Here is a 26,698-nt window from a genome sequence, read left to right on the forward strand (position 1 = left end):
GTGAAAATATAGCGATGAATTTTAATTGGGCAGAAATCTCAATATTGAGTGTAATTTGTACCCCAAAAAGTTGTAGAACCCATAGAATGCAATGGTTGGTGCTTTGAGTTGCAAGATCTTATTACTGCCAGCAGGTTAGTTAAACTGATTTTATGTTTTTGTGATGGTTTCCCGATGGTTGGGAGCATGTTGGTACACTGAAGAAAAAAAGGGAAGGGTGATATTCGGTGCCATACTGACTGCCATAAATGGAATCTGACGACATTGTCGTTAAATTGAACAAGTAGCAATATGAAACAAAATAAGTAATGTCCACACTCGGCAGTAGTTGTTTTGCGGTTAATTTTTGCGTCCCGAAACAAATTGAAATTTTGTGCCATAGTAGTCAAGGGGACACTATGAAAAAATTTCAACTCAATCGAACTATAGAACCGCACCGGCACGGGTTTTGGAGCTAAAAATAAAACCAAAATTCATCAACCGGAGTAGAACCAAACATTCACATTCCGCCGCGCATGGACCGATGCGTACCGGGTTGGAAATTTGCACTGTCACTTGGCCACCAACAATCGGACTCGTACCGTGTGGGTACTATTCAGCTTCTATCATTACCGTGAGTGCTTAGTGCACTGCAATTTGCTAAACAAAACGGGTGGGCATGGGTAAATAAACAAAAACATTGTGAAATTATCGTGAACCGCTGTCGACCGCCAAATCAACTGGGTTGCGGTTTAGCGTGTTTAATTCTCGTTTTGGAGAGCAAGTTTTTCTTTCTTTGTGTGCCAGTTTTGGCCCTAAAAGTGCTGATTAAGAAGAGTGAAGCTGAAATCGATACGATTTGTCCAAATTGAACCGAATGCTAAATGAGCAGTTCAATTGAAGCAATTTTTCGAAAATTCACTGATAAGATTAATAAATCCACAACAAGAATGCTTTTCAACATGCTTGAATTTGTTATCACAAAAATGAATCTAAATACACTGTTTGCTACCATCTAATTATTGCATTAGGAAATGCAACCGAATGCAAACAATGAAAGAGTCATAATTGAGGTACAACATAGGACGATTTTTCTTCATCAATCGACGGCGACGAAAAATATTTTTTCGTCTCAGCAAATGGTAGAAACAAATTTTCCCCGCAGAGCACAATTTTGGCCTACAATCATTAAATTTTGTTCATAGTATGTGTAAGCATAACATCCTAACCTTAATTACCGTCAATTCTATCCGTTTTGAGAAGGTAACAAATACTGTAGAATGCGAAAAATTAATGTTATGATTCTGAAATGATATTTTGGTGAAAGTTGGAAGTATAGTGACCATCTGGTAGACACTTTAAGCTGATTGCAAAATAAATGCACTTTCACGGTAATTATCCACGACTGAAATCACTAGACTGCACCGTCTGCATAAGTAAAATGCACTTACTGACACTACTATAAAACGTATGATCTCTTTCTTCTGTCACATTGGCGGAAAACAAATTACATTTCTGCGCACATGAATCGTCAGGGCTGAGCTATTTGCGCTCAGAATTACTACTGCCGCCGGTCACTGTACTTGGTCATACTTGGGGTTATTTTCTTCGTTTACATCATTGACTACGCAGTTTCTGCATTTAGTTGCATAATGCAAGTCCTACTTTCATGATGCTATTAATTCCAACCATCCGGATTAATCGAGTTTAAGTCACTACTGAATATATATACACTGTTAACGAAAACTTAACCCTCGTACAGAAACGTTTTAAACAAATGCTCTTATCAAACTAATTCACTGATAACAGACGATCGGCAAGATCCGCAACAAACCATATGAAATGTAAACAAAAGACATTTCGTTTTCCATTTGTAACGCGACACACAACGGCAATGAGAGAGAGAGCAATGGCCGCCACTTGAAGGCACACAGACCACAGTCAAAAATAAATGCCGAAATTCAAACGACACAATCAAAATGCGCCGGCGCCACACCGTTTCACGTTCAACTGCTGCCTGCCTGCCTGTCTGTATGACTGTTGCGATTGCGAACGCGGTGACGACGGATTAAGACTGCAACTCTCGGTTCGGTTCGCGCTCCGCTTGATTAACTCGATACCACACCGATACCGACCGACCGACCGACCAGGGCGTGCGGGACCGCGAGAATGAACCCCTTTCACGGTCTCCGAACAGTTGGTACGTTAGGTAGGTGCCTATGTACTATCTCAACATGATTGTTGGTGTCCATTGGTGCCGTGCAGTTCACCGAAATCGGATCAAGTCTATAAACAATCGATTGGCAAATTATCGCAAAAAAAGCGTCACAGTAGATCGCTTGAGTGAGCTCGAGATGAGGAGAATAATTAAGGATGGTTTCGTACCCGACTAATGCAGTATAAGCTACGAGGACAGCTACTGTAGCGTGCATGGTTGAAGGCTTCAATAAATTAATATATGGGAAACGATTTTAATATTACTAAATTATATTCTATCAGTTGTGCAATGTGCAATGCATATTTAAATATATTTAATTTAACATTTTCATCCTCGAACGTTAGCTATACGTTTTAAAGTAATAATTTAAAATCAATTTGAATTTATTAATCGGGTAGCCGCAATAATCACGTAGTGATAAGCACCAGTTGTTGTACACGGTTTAAATGCCGCATGAAGCACTAAGATGTTGCAACGGGATGAACACTCAATGGAATGAACTGTCCCTTGCTGACGCGACTCACATATCTACTATGTACACAGGCATGTCTCGGTACAAGCTACTGTAAATTTGCCAAATAATGGAAACCGTCATTAAGCAAGTAGAATTTCGACAATCCGCTGCCAACTATTGGCGTTACAATTGAATGACTGGTAACAATTTAGGGATATAACAGCGAAGGCCGTGAAGCGCAGAATCACCGAATTAACGTTTGACTTGTGACGTCAAGAGTTTTATATGCTGAATAGGTTTAATTTGACTGATGTGTTCATTGCCTACGTACGTTCTGGTACGAATCAAGTAATAATCAAATCAAGAATAAATATTCTGTTTATAGAGAGAGGTAATACTTTTACTTTTAAATCTGGACTTCCACAACAAAAAAACCTGACCTGATGAAAAGTTTCTCAAACTAAATTGGAAGGCAATAAGAACAAGAATCAAGGCAAACTCAGGACTCGCGGATCGGGATATCACCATAAAATACGGTGTACCGTTCGAAGAATTCGTGAACGAGGAGGCTACTGTTAATCCGCCTAATTGCCCAACAATACAGCCCAATCGGAAAATATTGTGCAATTATCAAGAGAAAAGCTGATCTTGATCTAAAAGGAAATGTGCGCCATTATAGATGATGAAATACATTAATGTTCCAATTTTGTCAGACCCATGTTGAATTTTGGGCTGACAAAATGGGAAAACTGACAAAATCGGGAAAAAAAATTGTTCGAAATTTTTTCAATTTTTTTACAATATCAAAGACTTCTACTAAAAATTAAACTTTAACCCTCAATTGGTCAACCGAAAGCTCAATTAACCGGGCACAGCACACTGGTCCAAAACCTTTTTTGGTGCGCATTTGCTTTGAGCGGGAAAACTTGGTTTTAGGTTTATGAAACCTTTGGCAAAGTTACTTAAAATTAAAAGTTCTATCCTCCAGCGGAATTCAAATGTTGATTAATCCCCATAAAAGCGTAATAAAAAAATTATTTTTCTTCAGTTTAGTTCAGTTCTTTTCTTATTGAATATAACACATTGATGTGTTCTACAAAGTTTTACAACATATTATTACAAGAAATTGTGACAGTAACCTTCTATCTCTTTAGCAAAGATAGAAAAATCCTATTTCTCATAAATAAAAAATCGTTAAAATCAGTTTTTCTATTTTGGCTGTTTTTGATAGTTGTTGTATGACTTTTTCCTGTTTTACAAAGTTGTTCAAATAGTAAAAATACACAACATTACTGAATATACTATACCTCTATCTTTGCTTGTTTAGGAACTATAGAACTTTTACTATGAAAATATCCTTATTTTGACCCCGAATAACTCGCAAAAAGGCATCAGTTTATTCAAATACTCTCCCCAGAGAATCAGAATAGTTTCAAGCAGGCTGAAAAGTATTATAAATCATGTTTAAAAGCACAAAAGTTAAACAAAATTTATAGGCTGACAAAATCGGAATAAAAAGCTGATAAAATCGGGAGTAGACAAAATCGGGGATAGACAAAATAGGGAGCTGACGAAATCGGAACATTACTGTATATGTTAAACTGGACTGAAAAGCGGGGCACAATTTTAGATTTTCAAGTAAGAAGTTTTTATTTTTTGAAACGATGGTTCTACAATTCATGAAGGGACGGTAGGGGAAAAGAAATGAAAATTTTTTGGTGAAGGAGGGGAAGAGCGGAAAGGCATTGTGCCCTGGCGGGTGCTGTGGGTTCGAATCCGGTTATAATCTCAGATTACAGCTTGGTTCAACTCATGCACCTTCCAGCATTGGACAAAAGGTAGGAGTCAAAATGACTACTTGTCAAGCATAGCTACCAATACCCCCCCCCCCCTTCCTTTCCGCTCTTCCCCTCCCTCTCCAAAAACAAAAAAAAGATTTCATTTCTTTTCCCCTACCGTCCTTTCATCAATTGTAGAACCATCGTTTTAAAAAATATTAATATATATGTATGACCGCATTTCAAGGTCAAGACTAAAAACTTGAGATTAGTCTAAGAAGTTTTTGTGAAAAATTCGTAATAAATTAGGTAAAGTTTATATCATGATTCTGCTTCTGCCAAAACTCAGGAGCCAAAAAATAACGCTTTCTGCGTACGTAGCTTAATACAGGATTAAGGTACAACCAAATATTGCAATCATCTATGCTGCTTTACAATTCACAGTTGTAAGTTGTATATCAGGATATGCACGATTGCAAAACAACTCATTGTGCACTTCGTTTTGACACACTCTAATCATCATGCAATTCAAATGTAAAGCTGACATGCATTTTACAACTTAACGCGCGCTTTCTATTACGATCTTGTGCTTTCTGGGTTCTGGTCTGACAAACCAGTCGTCGTATTTACATATTTCGGCTGGGTGCTGCTGCTCGAGAGTCGGTAGGATTGTTGCACCAGACCCGTAATCATCATATACTCTAAGGCTACAAAGGCTATCGATAAAAAAGAGCCAAATTCTAAAGGACGTTTATACCCACAGGCTTTGCTTTTTTTTCACTGCAGAAAATTAAGTGAAAAACTTTTGCCAATTTTCACATTTTCATAAACAATAGGATTTCTGAGAAAGTCAGTTGAGCGAAGAACTCTCGAGGGTGCGGCGTTCATATTGATCTTTGCTAGAATCCAAGGAGCATCAATTGTAACGGCACCAGTTTTCGTCAGGGCACCAGTTTTCGCTACCCTAGCGGTTCTCAAGGGTTTTTATTATTATTTATGATATAACGATTAGTATAACACATTCAATAATTTGTTATGTACTGAACCAATAAAATACGACTTCAAACCTTTAATGACTATGTAACTCAAATTGGCATGATTTTCAGTTGGTCTTGTTAGATTGAGATGATTTGAACGTGATCCCCTTTTCGCCATTGGCGAATTTGAATGGTTCAATGGTCCAATGAACACATCACTGGAAACAGCGACGCGGTTGATTTACAACGGAAATCTGTTCTGTTTTCACTATTCAACTGAAAATTGATTAAATTTCTCAGAAAAAATATGAATATAAATAAATTTTTAGAGAACAAGATATAAACGATGCTTCTGGGGGTAGCGAAAACTGGAGCACAGCAATGGCGAAAATTGGGTCTGAGGGTCGAAGGTTGGTGCCTCAACATGCATCAAAAATTTTGTATTTACTCCGACTTTTTCAAATACTTGGTCTTAAGTTTTATGCTGAAAACATAGAAAAAATGTTTCTGCTCAAAAGTAAGCTAAACATTGCTTACCGATATGGAACTATATGCAATGAACCTCGGTTTTCTTGTTTGCCGTCTGAAAAAGTGGCGATTTCTGGTGACGTTACCCTATATTGTCCCTTCTCTATTCCAATGTGTCCATGTCCAGCAGCTTACACCTCGGTTCGTGTGGAGGAAGTTCGGCTGGATTTGTCCAGGGAAGATCTAAAGGCCAGTGTAAGGACTCCAAACGTACAAGTGCGTAATGAAAAGCTTTCAAGTAGTATGGATCACGAAACTTTTTAGCAATTCTCATCATGAATCCCAGGTACTTGTTTGCTTTGGAAATGATGCTGCTATAGTGGTCCTGGAATGTAAGTTCGGTATCCAATAGAACACCAAGATCCTTGAGAACTGTTACGCGTGCAATATTTTGACCGTTTATGGAATAACTGTATTGGATTGGAGTCTTCTTTCGGCTGCAACTGATTACGAAACACTTGGCAACGCTGATGCTGAACCGGTTGCATACACACCAACCATAAAACATTTCGATCCGCTTTTGTAATTCGATACAATCAGCTACTGAGCAAACTACAAGGTAGATTTTGAGGTCATCAGCGTACACGATTCTGCATTCTGGATGAAGTATCATGCAGATATCGTTGTAGTACAGCGATAATAGCAAGGGTCCGACGTTGCTGCCATGAGGCACGCCCGAGGTACTCCGGAAATCGCAAGACTCAGTGTACTCCAGTTTCACAGACAGCGGTTTTCAAGGAAGGATTTCACCAACCGGACAAAAGTGCAGAGACACCGAGATGGTTTATTTTGGCTAGTGTAGTGTGATCAACACGATCGATCGCAGCTTTGATGTCAGTATCCACCGTGCTGACTCCATCTATGTTGTAGACAAATTGAGCTAAACTTCATCAGATTTATACTAATCGTTGAGATGTATTGCGCAAAACTTCTGTGCAACGAGCCTCCAATAAGAATCTCAAATAATTTCGAGCCAACGCAAAGTATTTAGAACATAAATGAACTTCTCCTTTTGCTCTTTAACAAAGCATGAACATTTTAACACAAACCCAGTGACACAAAAATATCAATCACTGAGTATTTACGTTGTCCGAACTCGCTGTGAACAGCCAAGTAGTATCAGGGAAAATGGCCTTCCGTTGATGTTTTTCGAACCGTTGCTTATAAAATCTTGATGACGTCTTTTCAAACCAATCATGAGACGAGAATTTCCAGTTGGACAATGCTTCATTATTTTCAATTTTTCGATAGTGTAAGCATAAGAATCAATATTTTTCTTCATTTGGGTCAACGCGTGCAAGGTTTTCCGGTCGACTGATGCAAAAATATTGCACAACGATCAGGAAACTTTATGAGCTAGATTTTTTTGGAATGACCCGTAATTCCGACCCGTAGTTTTCCATCCGAAGCCCGTTGGTTGAAAAAATAAAATTTTGTCTTCTTTTTTTCTCTGAGTCAAACGTAACGAAAATATTCTCAAAACTTAAACCAAGAAAACAAAAAAAACTTATTGCAATACGTTAATTAGTTTTCGGGAAAAGGCACATGAAGTTCGAAAATCGTGTTTCTACAGGAGCGGCGCTCTTTTAGCCGTTCAGTATCGGAAAACTCTGAAGAAAAGTCGGGAAAATCAAATTTTAAAACATTTTTTTCTTCGCCAATTCGCTTTTTTTAGTGATTTAAATTTCACGGTGGCATTTTTCTGTTATGCTAGAGTAACGATCGGAAAACTCAACTTTCCTGAATATTCATTTAGGTACTTCAAATATTAATATCTCAGGGAACCAAGCATAGCAGAGTTATTATTTTATTATGAGAATGTGAGTAATTTTTTTTTAGCTATCCAGGAGAAATACTATCTGAAAAAAAATTCCAAAATTTCATGAAGTTCTTAGACCTTTCGGTCTATTTTGTACGGTGTTATTTTGAAAAATGCATATGATAAACAAGTAGAAGCGAAAAACCATTATCTGTTCAGTTGAAATATATCGATCATAGTTACAGTACGATCGTACATCGTCGCTACTAGAAGCACGCCGCCGCCGCGTCGTATTTAAATAAATAGATTGGAAGGTATGATAAGTGAAATAAAATAAAATAAAAAAGTCTGAAAGACTTATATCGATTTTCTTGAAGCCTGCCAAATGGTGGAATTGGGAACCAAAGGGTTAAACTATTCAAATTAAAATTATATGTTCCAACCAAGAGTTCAGAACATCGCCGTCGGTCAAAGCATGTATAAAGGATTAATAAACAATAATACCTAAATTATAGCCTTATTTCTAGGTTTTCTGGGTTTGCTGCAATCGAAAATCAAAGCAACATTTTCACTCACTCCGTCAATGTATGACAATCGCAACGTTAATGTGTCACGTCGCAAACGCGACGATACACTCCAGAAACAAGTTGGATGTTGCATTCGAATGTTGCATGTCGCATGGTTGCACAGCTACTGCCAACTCACACATTCTAAGTTATTATCATTAAAACGACTTGCGAATCCAACGCGAAATGTAGTTGACTACATAACGTTACGTTTTAATGTTTATCTTCCGTCTTTGCAAAATGTATTATCCAACTGAGTTTATTCAATATTTGAATTGAGAAAGAAAATTTATCTATGATAAATTTAGTCACATTATTATTTCGCAACATCTTTTCCTACTAAGGAGAATAAGTTCATAGAAAACTTAATTTTTTAGTAAAATAGATATGGGTATCTTAGCCAGAAAACTCAAGTAAAGTCAAGCTTAAAGCTGCCGCCTTTCACCCATCCGTTGCAGCCATCAGCAGCAACAGGTTCCCCCGTCACTCTGGAACACTAAAAATCAATGGTCAAGGCCGTCGTCGGCGGCGTGCGGAGTCTTGCCTGTTCGAGTGTGTGATAACGTTCACGGATAGTTGTATTACTATAGAGTGATACTATTACAAACACCGTTGAACGTGTTTTGGGCGTTAATTCTAACCGAGCGGATAGTGAACATGATTTCACGATCATCAGCATGCTCGAGGAGAAGAAGGAGGTGCTAATTATCCTAGGAACCGTCTATCAGCCGTTATTCGTAGGTTTTCGTCGTTTTACGGTAATCGGCCAAATTGCTTCCGCTTTGGTCGTGCGTCATACTGCACAGTAAACATATAGTAGTAAAACGTGCTTGTATCGAATTCGTCGGCATATTGCAGACCGTATTTTGTTGAACGCAATTGGGGTGACGTAGTAGTAGTGTTTGTTCATTCACAAGTCGACAAAAATGATCGAGGTCGACCGAATTCATTGAACCCAAAAGTGTTTTTATCGCAATTGTATGCATATCACGTTTAACAAATTATTGTACAATCTCAGAGTAAAGGCTAGTGAGCTTCATGATGGACTTATTTTCGGTGACGTTTCTATCCCATTTTACTGGACTGATTTGGTCCTTACTGGATAAGAACAAGGTCAGGGAACCAGTTAGCGGCACCTATGAGGCGCTTTTATTATCATAAAGTATTTTCTCATGCGGACGAATGATTTGATTGCGCGAGTTTGTCTCCTATAGCCCGCTTGGATGGCACACAGATGGATAATTTGAACAACTGTTTTACTCCGTAGAACCGACATGGAGGCAATCGTGCCAATTTAGTTAAATTTAGGTATCAGACGTAGGATAATATACCAACTAACGGCCTGTTAAGCGAATGAGATAATGTCGGTATAATGAAGATTGAGGTGGACAGTTTGAGTTACTCCTTAATCTATTTCAATGTGACCTCTCGGCGTTCGGAGTCGAATTCATTGTTTCGAAGTAGTTTCTACCTACCTAATATGGATTATTTTTGTTGGAGGATTTGACTACTTTGTCCATAATATGAACTTTCGTAATAATAATTTTGGAATAATGTGAAATATTTACGACGATTGTTAGACTGCATTATTTGAAACAATTAAAAATTATTTTTGAGCGTCTTCGTAGAATAAACTGCCACACTGCTAACTTGCCACACGGATGAATGTCACGGATGAAAGCTGTAACCAAAATACTTATATTTGTGAAGGTCGTATAAAATAGAGTAGAATTAAATGCTTTTAATTTTATCTCGATTATATTATTTGTTTAATGTTCATCTCTGTTTGTTTCATCATAGCGGGTTATATTAATTTTGAATATCAAAATTTTATTGCAAAACATTAACAAATTTAGATTTCACAATGAAAATGTAATTTTTTTCTGCTGGTGAAAATGGCGCATCCATCGGCTCTTAAGAAAATGGGGACGCATGGTAGTTTTTCAAATTGCACTTTTTAAGTTATTGTACCAAATGAAGGTTCCTCTTATACGTCATAAATATTTGAAAATGGAAATCACCATATTTTTGCTGAACACCAGAAACCACACTCATTAGAATGAAACTTTCACTTTAACTTTCATCATATTTAATTTTCTAGTGTCTAATTTACTGTCGCTACTCGCATAACAGTCCCATATTCTATGAAGTTTCCTATATAAATGGGACTGTTATGCGGCTAGCGGCAGTTTACACTAGACAAATAAATATAATGGAAAGGTAATGATTTAATCTGCCAAAGCAGAGACGGTTCTGACTACTGTGGATTGACTATAACAACATAAAATAAATTAGTTGTCTACAAGCTGATTGAATATCGGTTAAAGGTTCGATGTCATTAACAGCATTTGCAGTAGTATGTCAATTCATCTGGAATATCCTCAATGGAGGCACGATCTAGGTTATATTTACTACAAGTATTCAACGCAAAATTGTTAGAATGTCACGTTCTAGATGTATTCGCATTTTCTGACATCAGTTGTTTATTGTATATTAATTCTAGCGCTCAAAAATAGAAACAACGTCACGTGGTTAACGGCAGTGAAAACAGTTCTAAAGAAGACTCATGGCTCATTGGTTTTCTCACGGTATGTTCCGATGCATGAAGAACACTTGTTGTTTGAATGCAATCGAAGGAATGAAAACAAGTGAAATAGGAAGCAGTTTCAAAGGCAAAGGTGTATTTTTTGGCCATTCTTTCAATCGAAGCATTTTCTAACAGTTTTGTGAAAAAACTGAAACAGATCTTTCACCGTTATTTCCAATGAAAATCATTCATCGAATACTTTCGAATTCATAGTCTTATATATTGTAACAATGCTGGCAAGAACAGACCCCTTGTCAAATCATGAATTTTTCACGAACTTATCGGCGAAAACAAACTTCAATCTGCTCGAAACCTTAACGTGAGTTTCGGTTAGGATATCTACTTGTTCGGTAACACTTGTAGCCTTACTGGAGATGAATTCGACCAACAGTACAGCGGTCACTATTTAGTTTTTTTTTCACCAAATCACCAAATTATTGTGATTAGCTTTGACTTTCTGAAAGACCTTGGTTTATGCTTTGCGGGGGCAGTCAAAAGAGTTAACTTGTGCATACTTTTTAATCCCTCGATCCACAGTACTTTTAGAGTAATCCAGCAGTTTTTCCAGCCTGACGCTGAAGGATTTTGCGATCTCTTGCGAAGATGTATACAATTTGCTAGTTTTTAACGGAAAATTGGATGGAGTTTAGTAAAAAACTAAAGCTCACATGTATATGTACCTTTGTGTACTGTATATTAAAGTATTATTTTAATTTGAATAAATTTGTTTTCATTCGGATTCGTTTTTTCAAGCTTTAAATCAACGAATCGGACGAATAAATCAATGAAGGACAACAGTTCAAATCCATAGAAATATACAGCATTTATAAATAGATCGAAATCACCATCCACGAACACGGAAAGCTGCATCTTATACATGTTGTGTTCACGTGATTTGTTTTGTTTTATTTTGTTTAGACAAAAAACCAATCGATCAACGAAGCTGTACGATATCTAGAGGAATTTGTCGATTATCTATGCTTTATGAGTTATGTCCTAAATACCATCTGAGCTACAATGTGTAAACTATAAATAGAAATTCTCCTTTCGAACGTGAAATGAAATAATTTACAAACACACCCAGTTACAGGGATGGCACAATCACTTTGACTCAATTCACATTCATTTGACAGTACCGTCTCAGTCAAGCAGAATTTGAAAAAGTTATGTATGGGATGATTAAAGAACTAGTTATTATGTACAACTTTTCTGAATAAAGCTGGGCTGTATCTTTTGTAGTTACGGTGCTACAATGCTAGTAGCTGATTGGTGGCCAAGTGAACGTTCATTTAGCTACTATTGAGCTACTAGTATTGTAGCATCGTAACTACAAAAGATAGACCAAATCTTCATTTAGAAAAATTGTAGATAATAATTAGTTCTTCAATCATCCCATATATAACTTTATCACATTTTGCTTGGCTGAGACGGTACTGTCAAATGAATGTGAATTGAGTCAAAGTGATTGTGCCATCCCTGCCCAGTTATATTGCGTACATAAATGTAACATACAATGGAAATTTATCCAAGAATTATGAGCTTTAAGGACATGTTCAAAGATTAGAAGTTTTTTAAACACTAGAAATTATGTCAAGTTAATTTATGATAGGCTCGTGGCAACAAAAATATACTTTTTATATTGCAGTGATATTTGACTAATCAACGATTCAATTAATCAATTGAAATTCACCATCCGGAACAATTTGAATGATGCTCTATTTGACGCCAGCATCCAAATGGTATCTATGAAAATCGATTAAAGAAACTACGCAGTTTGCTATTTTTATTGCGTTCGGTTCATCACAACACAACAGACCACAGATCACGCAATATACTAAAACGTAATATACAACTGGGCGTCTCCATAAAATTCGCGTGCTACTATGTGTCTTTTCCCCTGAGCCATTAAATTTTCTAGTGAAAGCAGACTGAGATAGATATCGTTCATTGGCTAAATGAAAGTAACCTTCGGCGTTGTTCCAAATTTTCGCAAAGGTCACACGTCAAAATAAAAACTGCCGTTAAACAGACAGATGTCCCCTGCCCAGCGTCGTCGGAGAGAAAAATGTTCGACACATCGACATTGGTCGGTTAGTCGCGGTCACCCGCCCGGGTGAACGCCGAATCGGGCTGGGATTCACGGAATTCATCGCTTAGCGTCGAACGCTGGTGATGACGCACGGCGACTGCCTGCCATGCCTGTCTGCCTATAGTGAGCGGCAGACTACGAATCAAACTTCCACGTGCGCGTTTCGATTGTTTGGCGTTGAACTTGAATAGGTAGGTATCTAGCAAAACTTGAAATTACACTACTACTAGTAAGTACCTACCTACGTATGTTTTGCTACACAAACTAAAATATGTAGATATCTATTTGTCGATATCGGGTATCGGGTAAGGAAAAACGATCGATGTTTCTACCGTGGAATGTTGAACATTGCGTAGAATTTTCACATTTTCAAATGACTATGAAGGAAAATAAATTATATGTGTTTACACATTCACTCGAGGTGATACAGTGCTTTCGCGATCTTTTGTAACCACTCCTCGAAGATAGAATAGAATAACCAACAATTTCCAATTGCTTAAAAAAATTAATTCTAAGTATAAAATTTGTTAGGAAATTTCCTACCAATGAAAGCAACAGAGTATTTAGTATAGAACAGTATTTTATATTCAAAAGAACGTTACCTTTATCGAATGCCAGATACTCAAAATCTCTTTATTACCAATCATCCACCGGTCATTGATATTGGTTGACGAAAAGCTATGCCTTAGTGGCAACATTTTGGGCGATGTAAAATTATGGTCTTAACATGGTTGGCGTTCATAAGAAAGACTTGCGCTGCAAAACTCAAGATTTTCTCATAATTAACTAAATAACTCACAGTTAAATAAATAGTTAACCATGCGTCTCCTTTTTCTTAAGAGTTGATGAAAACGCCTGGTCTTTTGAGGTTTTCACCGTCCGTCATCGTCATCGGAATCAATGGAGTTACCTTATCTACCACAGTTGTGTCGATGAAATGTCTTCAACTGGATAAGCTACAAACTGGTTTGCAAAAACTAAGCTGCAAATAAATTTAGCGGTTAGTGATTAACGTTAGCTTCCACTAGATCAGTGGGCAGGCACTTTTGCACAAGCAGCCGTCGCCGATAATTTTTCCCACACCAACGAAATACCCCAACAAGATCCGGGACAAAATTTTGAGAACACATAGTACACCTGTTTTGTGGTTTTATTGTTATAAAGTTTGACTAAAAGTAAATATGGACGCCACTTGTGCGATACAGGCACGTCTCTTGTGGTAGAAACTGGAACCAATAGACATAGCTTTGTTTACGTTTAAGCAGAATAATTGGTACAAAACAACGTACACCATGTTGCTGAGCAGTACAGAATGGAATTCGGACAACATAAAATATATTGCACAAACTCCTAGAAAATTAAGACTGATCTGGATCACAGTTTGTTGAAGTACTAAATATGCCAAAATCAACAGTGTACTACTTCACATTTAATAAAAGTTGGATCTTATTTAACTGAATACCCTTTGGAGGCATCTGAAAGTGCATAGTTTTCTCTCCAAACTATTTCTGCTACCGAATAACTATTGGACGGGTCCTTAGATCATACCGTTTTTTGATTTTTGATAAGCTTTCGTTATATTGATCTTAACTATATCCCGTATTTTTGATAGTTTCTGAAAAGCAACTTCATGATTCTCTTGCGGGTTTTTGTTCACCGATTGTGCCCGAAATTTAAATAATAAGGACCTGTGGATTCGTGAACTCATGTGTTTTTGGCACAAACTTTTTCGGAAATATATTTACCCCATTCACGTTGATCATCCCCAAGCAAACAACGAATGAAAGTACCAATTATTTGATTAGTCCTTTCGGTTGGATTAACTTGTGGATGGTAATAATAAGTTTTTCCAATGCCGTATCTTCGTGACGCACTGCGAAACAAATTATTTTCCGTTGTCGGTAACGAGGATTTCCGGTACCCCAAACTTATCGAGTAATTCTTCACGAACGAAATTAAGTACGCAGGTAGTCGTTGCCGCCCGGTAAGGTTTGGCAATAACCCACTTTGTAAACCAATCGGTTGCCACAAGTAAAACTGCATTTCCAGTTTTTGAACGAGAAAAATGAATAATAAAAATGAAAAATAATTAATGAATAATGTATAAATACTTTTTTTGCGCTTTACCAGATCTAAATGGCAATATTATCTAATAACACAAAATCTAAGATCTAAGAAAATCGAATATTCCACAGATGTACTGGCCGATCTTTACTACGTCCGATAGGCAGAACGCTTCTAACTGTGATTGCACAGGAACACTCCCCAATCCCTAAAATACTCGAAAATTAATTTTTATGAAGTCTAAAACGACAAACAGATATGCTCATGTATATGATAATATAGCTGCCATTAATTTAGAAATAATTTTTATACTCTTCGACGTTTTAACTATATATTTTAGTAAAGGGTTGTCTGCTTTTTATCCGATGTCTTTTGCTTTATTTCCATTGCAAATGTACTAGTTTAGATACTTGGAAAAAATGCGTTCCAACGTCGCTTGATTTCATTTGGTATGATGATCAATGTCGTGCAGAAAAACACATTTTTGAGATTCGTAAACAAGCATAAAAGTCTGTCACTCGCTTGAGCGCATGCAAATCGGACGATTGATGATTGGAAAAACGTATTTTGGACAGATGAATCGAAACTCGAATTGTTCGGTAATAAACGGAAGCAAAAAAAGATCGTAGAAAGGTCATATTGAGCAACGTGTAGCGCCTTCAGTCGAGCAGGGTATGGCGCTATCATGGCCTTGGGTGATTTTAGCTTCGATGGAGTCGGAGATCTGTTAAAAATCGATGGAATAATAAATCAAATATACTACCATCGCTTGCTTCCCGAGCAAAGTTTTAGAGCAAATTGAAAACAAAATTTAATATCTTGATGTAAGGGATTTTGAATACTCGGTGTGAGTTCATTTTGGTCGACTTAGCGGTTAAAATATCAAAATTGATATCAAAAATTCCACGCCGTGAAATTAAATTGAATACTACTTTTGCTATCAAAAATATCAAACGGAATTCTAATCTTGCTGTTGCACAATATTAATAGGAAAGCAGAATTAGTTGTCATTTTACTATCATATGATCATCATTTTGCTATCATCATATAATTTGAAACACCCATTTTACTAGAAAAAAAATTATGTGAAAATCGATTACTTTAAATATTGAAGGTTTATTTACATCATAAATAAAATTTGTCAACACATTTTCTTTCAATAAAAATGAAAGCAAAATGATAGCAAAGTCTGATACATCATAAGTACCATTTTGAGTTGGTAACAAAACATGTTTGCTAGTTGATATCAACAGCAGAATATGTAATAATTTTGATATATTTTTGTTGTGAATCCTTGCTCGGGAATTCTGCGTCACATCATCCCATCTGGTCGTCGTATGCTAGGCAACTGATTCATTTTCCACCAGGATAACGACCCCATACTGTGCAAAAATTATGTTTCCCAAGGAGCTGCTGCTAATAATAACGTAATGGCCACCGAAATGGCCAGTTATAAACCCCATCGAGCTTCTATGGAACGGATTATACCGAGAAGTTTGCAAAAAACTCAGTGACAAAGTCGACCGTTTGACGTTTTCGCAAAATCCCGCTTGACGTAATTTAGATGACGTTACGAATATGCTTTTAACTGTGAACGGTGGAAACCGTAGAGTTCCTGGGTTCCTTGGGTTGGATGTGAACGGTAGAAACCCTCGGGTTTCTGCCGAAGGCGAGTATTCTTCCGTTATTGTAAACAATCCGGCATTTAGTTGTTGTACGTTGCAGCACGAATCTTGTACTGATGAGGTATGGATCAACTATCAAAATGCGAGGGGATTAAGGACAAAAATCGACGAGTTATTCCTAGCTTCAATCGGCTGCGGTTATGACCTCATCATTTAACTGAACCCGGCTTGAATGAATGCATCAACTCTGTGCAACTGTTTGGCTTTCAATGTTTTCCGCTGCGACCGCTCATCCCGTAACAGCCATTAGACGAGTTTTGGAGGAGTTCTAATTGCAGTCGCTGCTAATAAATACGTAAGCTCGGCCATCGAGAGGCTCAACGGCTCTACAATTGAGCTGGTATATGTTGAAACCACAAATCACAGAAGGAAATTTTCGTTATGTGCTGTTTATTTGCCGCCAGACAAAAGCCGTGAGGTTGCATCTTTCGAACAACACATTGCATCGATCCGTGAACAACGGCTGTGTCACTTGCTGCAATACTAGCATGTTAACATCGTGTAGCAGCACGCTTATTGATGGAATGCATTTATTGAACCTTCACCAACAAAATTCACTACACAGTCATCTTAACCGGACTCTTGACCTGGTCTTCACTAATTCTAATTCGGTTGATATCAATGAATGTGCTGAGCCGCTGCTTCCGGTTGATCCCCATCACCCTCCTCTAGTTCTATCAATATCTTTTTCTGCTGATGCAACTGCCAAGTGTGTTGACACCAGTGCTGAACATAGACTCAACTTCCGGGAAAACAACTTCGATATGTTACTCGACTACGTGTCAGGATTAAATTGGAACGCAATACTGAACTATAGTGACGTAGATGATATGGCAGAAAGTTTTTGTTCATGCATTTGGGAATGGTTGTCATCGAACGTAACAGTTAGCAAACGTCCCAGTTTTCCAGTGTGGAGCACCGAGTGAGTAATGCCCATCAGCATCGACTTCGCCGTTATCGTTCTGCTGCATCAAAGAATGCATTTCGGTCTTCTAGCAACGTCTATCGGAAACTAAACGCACGGCTATATAAATCGTATGTATTGCGCGTACAATCTAATTTGAGGCATAATCCAAAATGCTTCTGTAACTTTGTCAACTCAAAGAGGAAAAATTCAGTTATACCATCACTTACGTTTTTGGATAACGAACAGTCGTCTTCGGAATCGGAAACCCGCGAACAGTTTACAAAATTCTTTGCTTCTGTTTTTGCGTCGGACGTTGCTATAGACCAAGAAATTGAACAAGCAATTGTTGTGTTCCTGATTTGAACACATTCGACATTACTCAACCCGCGATCTAGCGATCTGCAATTAACAAAATGAAGAATTCTTTTTCTCCTGGCCCTGATGGAATCCCTGCTGTCGTTTATTGTCGTTGCGCTACATCGCTGGCTTATCTACTCAGCCTGATATTTAATAGCCCTTTTGAACAGCGTAAATTTCCAAAACTCTGGAAGCTTATGTTCCCGGTATTCAAGAAAAGTGACAGAAGAAATGTTCGTAATTATCGTGGAATTACTAGTCTTTCGGCAGCATCGAAATTATTCGAGATAATTGTCTTGCAAAGTATTCTTTCTGGCGTGAAATGTTATATCTCTCCAGATCAACATAGTTAGTGTTCGACAGCGCCAAATCCGACCGGAATAAAGTCGGACTAAAAAAGTTCGTTCCGCACCGGATCGGAACCCGGACTTCAATTTTCGTTCCGATGTCGAACACTAAACATGGTTACCACGAATTTACTTAATTTCACGTTCACTTGTTTCACACAAATTGAATCGAAAGCTCAGGTTGACGTGGTTTATATTGACTTTAAAGTAGCCTTTGATAGAATTGACTATCGCATACTTTTGCATAGCTACGGGCATCTGGGAGCCTTAGATAATTTAACCGAATGGCTTAGTTCTTACCTTAGTCATAGAACAGGACACGTGAAATTGGGAACATGTATTTCATCACCGTTTGGTAACTTGAGTGGAGTACCTCAGGGGAGCAACCTGGGACCTTTGCTGTTCACGATATTTTTCAACGATGTTGCATCTTTGCTCAATGGTGACTGTAAACTCGTTTACGCTGACGATTTAAAACTATACCCTGTGGTAAGATGTATCGGCGACTGCAGTCGTTTACAAGGATTGCTAAATATTTTTATTGATTGGTGTCAACGCAACAAACTGATTGGCAGGGTCCCTAAATGCTCCGTCATGACATTTCATCGTATTGCACAGCCAATTATTTTCGACTACCACATAGAAGGCATTAAGCTCAACAGAGTCGAAGAGATTAGTAACCTAGAGTTCTAATGGATAAGAAATTTTCCCTTGCCAATCATCGAGGAGCTATCATCGCTAAAGCTAACCGGCAGTTAGGCTTCATAATGGAAATAGCGAAAGATTTCAACGATCCTTACGAATAGAGAGAGTTCAAAAACGGTTTCTTCGCGTTGCTTTGTGCAATTCGGCGTGGCGTGACCCTCTAAACCTTCCTCTTTATCGCTGCGATCGCTGCAAACTAATCAATCTTGACACTTTGACCAGACATCGGAAAATTCAACTGGTAATTTTTGTTCCCAACCTTCTAACCAACGGGGTCGACTGTCCACGATTGCTATCGCTACTTGATCTCAGAATTCCATCGCGGTCGCGGTCCCTTAGGAATGCTACGTTACTTCTACCATTTTATCGCATCGATTTCATCGCACAGCATTTGGATACAATGAACCAATGTCATCGATGACACGTGGTTTTGCCTCTGTTGAAGACTTGTTCGAGTTTGGTGAAAGTTTCGGCATTTTTTCGCGTAGAATAACTAAATCTGACGTTTATAAATTATGATATTTTTATTCATTAAGACAGTCTGTTAGATGAATACAATAAACAAACAAACAAAATGCATATTACAAGTGAAAAGCTTTGTGGGAATGCCTAAATCGCGCTTGGAATGCTTTTCAATCGGAAACGTTACTAAAACTGGTTTGTAGAATGCCCAGAATCTGCACAGTAATCATTAAATCCAGAGGTGGGTAATTCGACGAACAAACAAATTAAATTAAATTTTCTTTTTTTGTTTTTTTTTTTTTTGAGTGCGGAAGGCGACCAGTTTCTGAGTTAAACCAAACCCCATGTGTAACCCCATTATAAACTCAAAATAAAATATTACAAACAAAACGAGAAAAGGCTAGAAAGGAGGAGATTTCAGTCGAAACAATTCAAAGAAAAGTGTAAATACAATTCAAATGAATGATACATTTTATTTCAATACAAACATTGGAAATTCGATGAAGTTACACAATTCAATCTTCGTTATCGACATAATCATGCACCTTCTCGGCCAGGTTTTCCCAAAATGGAATTATAACTTCGTCTGTTACTAGGCTGTTACTGTTACTTCAACAGAGGTTTCTTCCTGTCTTTGTCGATCCTTCGCACTTGCTATTCAAGATATCGAGTTGTGCACTAACGATTCCGGAGAGGTCATTTCTGGAAACTGCTTACCGGTCCGCTCAAATTCGGAGTACTCAACACTGTTTTCAGTACTGAATTACTTTCCAGTAGTAATGGAAATTCATCTTTGGAACTATCCTCATTGCCGTGAATTTTCATAGACATTTTAAACGGTTGATTTCAATGAACATGTGAATTAACGAAACAATAACGACACTGCCGGTTTTGGAAACGCTGCCGAGTCGCTAGCAACGCAAGTAGTTCAACGCATGCTGTGACTGTTATGCGTTTATTTGTTTAGACTAATTTGAAATGCGATATTATACGACGTAAAATATGCCGATTCCCGCCACCGATTGTAACGAACGGCGTCAAACCGGCGTCGCCACCGTAAATCTCTCTTTCTTTCTAATACAAACGTTTTTTTTTGTTGGAAAATAATTACGAATTGTAAAAATGACATATTTTAATATGTTAATACATATTCTCAAATTGAATTTTCATCTTTATGTTTCAAATTTATTCTTTCTTACACTCAGTGGTACAATTGAATTGAGAACGTTTGAGTTTCCCGCAGCAATCAACGTAGCTGTTCTTGTGATACGCATTTCTAAAGTTTTGAAACTTTTGACTTTATAATGAAATCGGAAAAGCACTGTACCCATAACGGACTAACTTCACTCAGATAACTTTTATGATTGACAGACATTTGATTGTATGTATAACTCAATCGAACATAGTCACCTGAAATTGCACTCACCGCGTGTGTCAACGAGTTGAGTATATTGGCCACACCTCCCTCGGTTCTGGTCAAATTTTACAATCCACTCACTGTGTTGCGGAACCGTAGTCGATCAACCAACCACATTAGCTAGGTAGGTAAGTATAGTTGGTTTGAACACGAAACTCTTCGACGTTCGCGAAATGCAGTTGTGTTTGTATTATGGTCAGGTTGAGTTGGTATCTTCGAAAAGCAACCAACAGACCACCAGCTTCTCAACAACAATTTTCCTTCGCCAGTCGGCAGGGGAATCACGATAGCATAAGCTATGTAAACGTCGTCTATATATACACATTTCTCGTCACATTTCAAACGTAAACTAATTTGACATTCGCCGTAGATTTGGAGGTCAACCACGTAATGTTAAAGTAAGCTTGTCGAGATTAAAATGACAGTGACTGTTACCTATATTACTACATTTTTTTCGCGATTGCAAAGTAATTACGGCATCGAATTACACCTAATAAGAACACATTCACTAGATGTGGCAATTTTTTCGTTCGCGTGTGACTGTAAAACGTGACTTATAGGAAAAATTCATAATCAGAAAAAACTTTTTTTTGTTATTTTGCATAACTTTCAACAATGGCTGTCACAGCTTAGTTCACTATTGAAAAAATCTCTCTTTTTCTGTTACGATGTGATTCAATATGGGTTGATGGGTTTGATGCGAAAAGTGTTAACAAATGGCTCTTACCTGGAATCGGTCATTTTGCGGACAGCGCAAATAATCGGTCGGATTTTGCGTAACAACTTCGAATCGAACTCAGTATCTCCTCGATACTGACACTGGATTGTAACACTTCGTCAAAATTTTGCAACACTGTTGCACGCGACACTCGTAGCGGCTGTCTCACTGCTTAAGAAACACTTCACTGCTTTCGTATGTATCTACTAGACTTTGTGGCTGGATAAGGCTATCCAATATTAGGGAACACTCCGTATCCTGGGACCAGCGTCCGAATGATGAAAACTGTACCGTACGACTGAATTATATCTCCTTTGTTTCTTTAGCACTTCACGAACCGGTAGCCATGTGCTAGTGGGTTGGATGACGTTTAATGTTCATCATCCGCGATCTCGTCTGCCAGCCACCTACTACCTGCTTGCCCGTTATTTGCAGTTATTTTTTCGCGCGTAGCAGACAAGCCCTGGTCAATGTCTTAGTAGCTAGCCTTCGCGGTATCACTTTTTATCGAACGCTGCGTTGTTTGCTACACGTTTACACCTTTATACAGCAAAACAAAGATTCACTTCGGCACCAGGTAGAGTCCAGAGAAAATCAACTAAACCAAGCTTTAAAGGCACTGTTTAAAAAAATGGCTGCTGCTGGTCAAAACGAACTTCGTTCAAACTGGAGTGACGTCAATTTTATGATGTTCAGCGTTTCTAGCGCTGGCTTTTTATCGCTGATGCAACGAATCCAAAGTTCATCCGTTGAGAACCCGTCCGAGGGGAATGAGGTAATTTTTAGCTGAACAAAATTTTCTCTATCGCGCATGTACACCCATACAATCAAACCGTATAAAAAAAGGTTTACTACGATAAATATGCCATTCCTGCCTGACTGAAACGGCGTAGGCAACGTTCATTATCGTGTAAGGAAAACACATGGTTGCTTAGTTTCCATTCACCAGACGCGTACGGCGACTCTGTCAGTGCATAGATGTTGGTTGGGGGCCAATCCAACCCACACAGGCTTTTTCGCAGCGCTGACCGTCCACATGTGGCAAGCTGAGTGACGTCGGTCCACCACTACCGACAAAGAACCAGTTTTCAACCAATCTCGAGCGAGCTTAGTCGAGGGCTCGTCTCGCGCTGAACATGGTTTCTTCGAACGTGCATTCCGCCTACCTGTGTGGTGGTAGGTGGTAGCTGTGGTGGCATCGTCATGCAACTCACTCAACAAACAACATGCTCGAGTGCAGTGTTTACGATCAATCAGCAGCAGCGATGTTTGGATTTGTCGATCACACTCTATCGTATATTTCACCACTTGGAAGGACAATTGAATCAGCGCACGTTTCCCTTCCTACTCTACTGCACTCGGTGATTGGAAAGGGTGTGTCTCGGGTCGCCTGTGGCGTTTGTTGACTTTGGTGGCGGTTCCGACTGGTTTTTTTGCGATGAGCGAAATCATCAAGTTCATCGTAAAATAAACTAGTTCGAGCTGGTTTGGTTACATAGAATAAATCTGAAAATTTTAAATTTGATGGTAAATTTTTACCCCGTCCCAATAAAAAATGAACGTCATAGTCCAGGAATTCTTCTGACAAACAATTATGCAAGTGACACTGCGAAAAATCGTACAGTCATCGTTATTAACACTTTGCTTAAAACAACCGTGCGTCCCTGTTTTCGGCTTACTTGGTTCATTGTTCGGTGTTTGACAGTTTTAATCCTTTATAAGGTTAAACTATAATGAGCAATCTATTGCCAACCGAAATGAACCTCGAGTTAAACAATTACCATTTCAAAAATATTTTATGCGTAAAACTGCAGCAGATGCAGCTTTTTAATCTGGTTCAGCCTTGAATCGGAGCGAATACTCGAACTAACCGGTTAGGACCGGTTCGGTACCACCACAGGTACAGTTGTTGTCAAGCGAAAGATAGGTACGATGCGAGCACGTGAGTCAGTCAACGTAGCGCGTAAGTGCTTCTTTTGGAATTGCGCGAAGCCGCTCAAAGGTCCGGGCCTTTTAGATTGATGTTTGGGGCTTTCCGAGAAACATAAAAGGGGAAAAAATTTCGATAAAATTTTAATCAAGAGAGGTTTAAATGCACCCAAATATAAGGGAAGTAGGAGTTGAATGTGCAATTCAAATAATTCCTCTTTTGATCGTTGGTGCAAGTTCATTGTGAAATGAATACTTCAGGTAAGGCTGGTGAAAGTTTCAAGCGACAAACACGATTTGTCGATGTTGACTCAATTAGTTAGAAGATGATTACCTTGCAGAAATTGTTATTTAAAATTAACTCATTTCTGTTCAAGGTTGCTAGTATGTTACCAAATATTGACTGACGTTGATGGAAGCCTGTTTTGAAGTAAACCACCAGCTACTTTAGTTGAATTTAAAGATTTATTCTGTTAGATATTTTATCATAGCGTGACGATTTTTTCGGAACCTTGTTTCTCCTCCTTTTGTGTGGCAGCACAATGCCGAATAAACAAGAAAATTTGCTGCATTTAAACCAACAACTATCTCAGTGGTAGTTGAATTATTTGGATTACGTTATAATTCTCTTTCGTGTCTGTAAAGTGAGATGATACTAGTTAAACTATATGAGACACGACGTTAAAGATTTTCGTCAATGTTCATGGAATTTAAATTTCCTGTCGAAAAATAAAAAACTCAGGAAAATTTAGACATCTTAGAAGCCTTGTAAATTTGTGAAAAATAACATTGTAAATTATGGGAAAGTATGTGCATAAAAAAAAGTTTGCAATTATAGAATGTTTCGAATGTTTTTTTTTAACTCCGTCTTTTTTGTCTTGTTGATAAACTGCCACGTGTGGCTCCCTAAAAAGAGTGAACAAGTAATGGGGAAATTGGATCGGGACCCAAGCTGCCTGTCACAAGCCAGTATAAAGGAGGAGGAGTGTTAAGATTTGTCACTCGGCGTGCAGCTCCGGAAGACTCCGTGGTAAATTTATGGTAGATCAATTCAGAGCTGCACATCGAGTCTCTTCCGCGGCAAATACATGCTACATTCCGAGCGAAATATGGAGGAAGGCCCCGATTCTCAGTGCACCGCGATCCGTGCCTAAAGATGATCGCTTGTGGGAGTCTAATTAAGTTTCCAAAGATCGAACGAAGCCTGCATGGTACCAGAGCACCCTGTGCAGTAAATTGCTCCCTCTGTTCCAAACTTGTAAAGGACAGTTGACAGCAGATTATTACCATCACGATGGAAAGTACCCCTAAAGAAATTGATGGGGAAGCCAACAACCCCAAAAAGTTGTTGCAAAACACCGGAGGTAGATCGGAAGTGCGTAATCCGATCGGTTCGGACTCTACTGGACGGATATATGGACAGGGAATGGGGAGAGTTTCACAGATAACTTTCCCGATCCGGTGACGCAACTTGAGGTCAAAGGCAACCCTAGACCTCCGGCGATGCGATCAAGCGACTCTCCAACTCGCAACGACGACGGCAGAAGTGGTATCGTAACAGGGGCTACTTAATGGATAAGGCGCAGATACCCGCCCTTCTACCGGCCGACTAGCCTGGCTAGCGGGACCTGGTCGTTACCAACAGGCAGTGATCGGCTGACGCGGTGTCGTCCCACCAAAAAAACACCAAACCACTCAGGGGGTGCACTTACAGCGAAACATCTGATTTGATCTTAAATCTGAACATCTGACTGCCTCACGTAATTCCTGCCACAATAATATATGTACTCCAGTTGAATTGGATAACGCCGCTAGTGACCTGCAATGTAGGATCACATACGTGTGTAACCAAAACTGTCCCGTAAACACGCGAACAGTTTGCCCAGATGTTCCCAGGTGCAATGAGAAGCCTAACAATCTCCGCCGGAAAGCCAAACGTTTGTTCAATAGGGCCAAAATCACGTCTAATTGGGAACACTACAGAGCTTCCTTCATCAAATACAACGCCGAGCTACGCAATACCGAAAGGAAATCAAGAGTTAAATTTTGCGAAAGCATATAAAGTCTACCAGATGCTATGCGTATGCAGAAAGTGGTGTCCAAGGACAATTGCAATGATCCAGGGTAGCGTTTCCAAAATGGGGGTTCGCGAAAAATTTATTTCGCTGAAGAATAGTTTAGGGAATTTCGCCAGGGAGTTCGCGAACCAAAAAAGTTTGGGAACCGCTGATCTAGGGTAATTAAAAACAGAGGATGGGAATCACACTGCTACCACAAGGGAAACTCCCAATGAAACCACGCACTTCTCTGGCTCGCCAGCAACCATTGGACAAGACATAGGCGGGCAGCAACGCAATGGGTCGTTACACAATGTGCCAAATGACTCGGTTCTGCTTTTACGCTGATTGTTTACGGAGGCTTCGACCAAATGGGCACTTAGCTCTTTTGAATCAATGCAATCTCCCGGTCCGGATGGTGTTCTATCCATTTTCTTACAAAAAATGGACGATGTTATAATGTCCGAGTTCATCAACCTCTTTCGAGGCAGTTTCACTTTGAAATACATCCCAGAGAATTGGCTGAAAGTAAAGGTGGTGTTCATAAGGCTGGCAAAAAAACATAATCATACCTAAGGCTTTCTGACCGATAAGTCTGACTTCAACTCTTCTTAAGGTGAAATTAGCAGTCAGCGCTCCTGCCAATTTCAAAAGCAGTTTTTTTGTTTGAAACAAAAATTCTGTTTATAAAAATATATTCGCTGTGTTCAGATTGGCAAGAAGAATGCAGTATTTACATTTTTACAAACCGAACTCCGCTTTTGGGACCAAAAACTGCTTCCAAAATTGGGCTCTCCGACGAAAAGTTAATGATTTGTAATTTCCCGTTAAGCTGATGGAGAAAATCATGGATAACTATATTCGCTATGAGCTTTTAAAAAACTTTCCGTTGCATGAAAATCAACATGCATACCAACACGGTAAATCTACGGATACCGCACTGCACTGCTTAGTGACGTTGAGAAATCGTTTAAATATCAAGAGACGGCACTTTGTGTTTTTCTTGATATTGAAGGCGCTTTCGATAGTCTCTGGCCCTGCGAAAGTCCTCCGCCTCAATTATTACGGCTCTCTGTCAAAAGGGAATCGCTCACACTGCAATGTGTTAGATTCGA

The 26,698-nt window shown here is 38.7% G+C and overlaps 1 protein-coding gene across 5 annotated transcripts in view; it reads right to left on the reverse strand.

The window, feature by feature from the left end:
- Nucleotides 1–22,234, reverse strand: part of LOC128738196 (trehalase) — a 60,315-nt gene extending 38,081 nt beyond the window's left edge. For 3 of the 5 annotated variants that reach the window (XM_053833144.1, XM_053833147.1, XM_053833146.1), the window contains exon 1: nt 21,607–22,234. In XM_053833144.1, the coding sequence (XP_053689119.1) occupies nt 21,607–21,620 (14 nt within the window). In that variant the 5' untranslated portion in view covers nt 21,621–22,234. Of the gene's footprint in view, nt 1–1,434; nt 1,696–1,813; nt 1,831–21,606 lie in introns of those variants that run through there. The other 2 variants (XM_053833141.1, XM_053833140.1) reach the window with 2 other exon arrangements.
- Between the last annotated feature and the right edge of the window lie 4,464 nt (nt 22,235–26,698).

The sequence above is a fragment of the Sabethes cyaneus genome, chromosome 2 (assembly GCF_943734655.1).
Source record: "Sabethes cyaneus chromosome 2, idSabCyanKW18_F2, whole genome shotgun sequence".
NCBI classification, from domain to species: Eukaryota; Metazoa; Arthropoda; class Insecta; order Diptera; family Culicidae; genus Sabethes; species Sabethes cyaneus.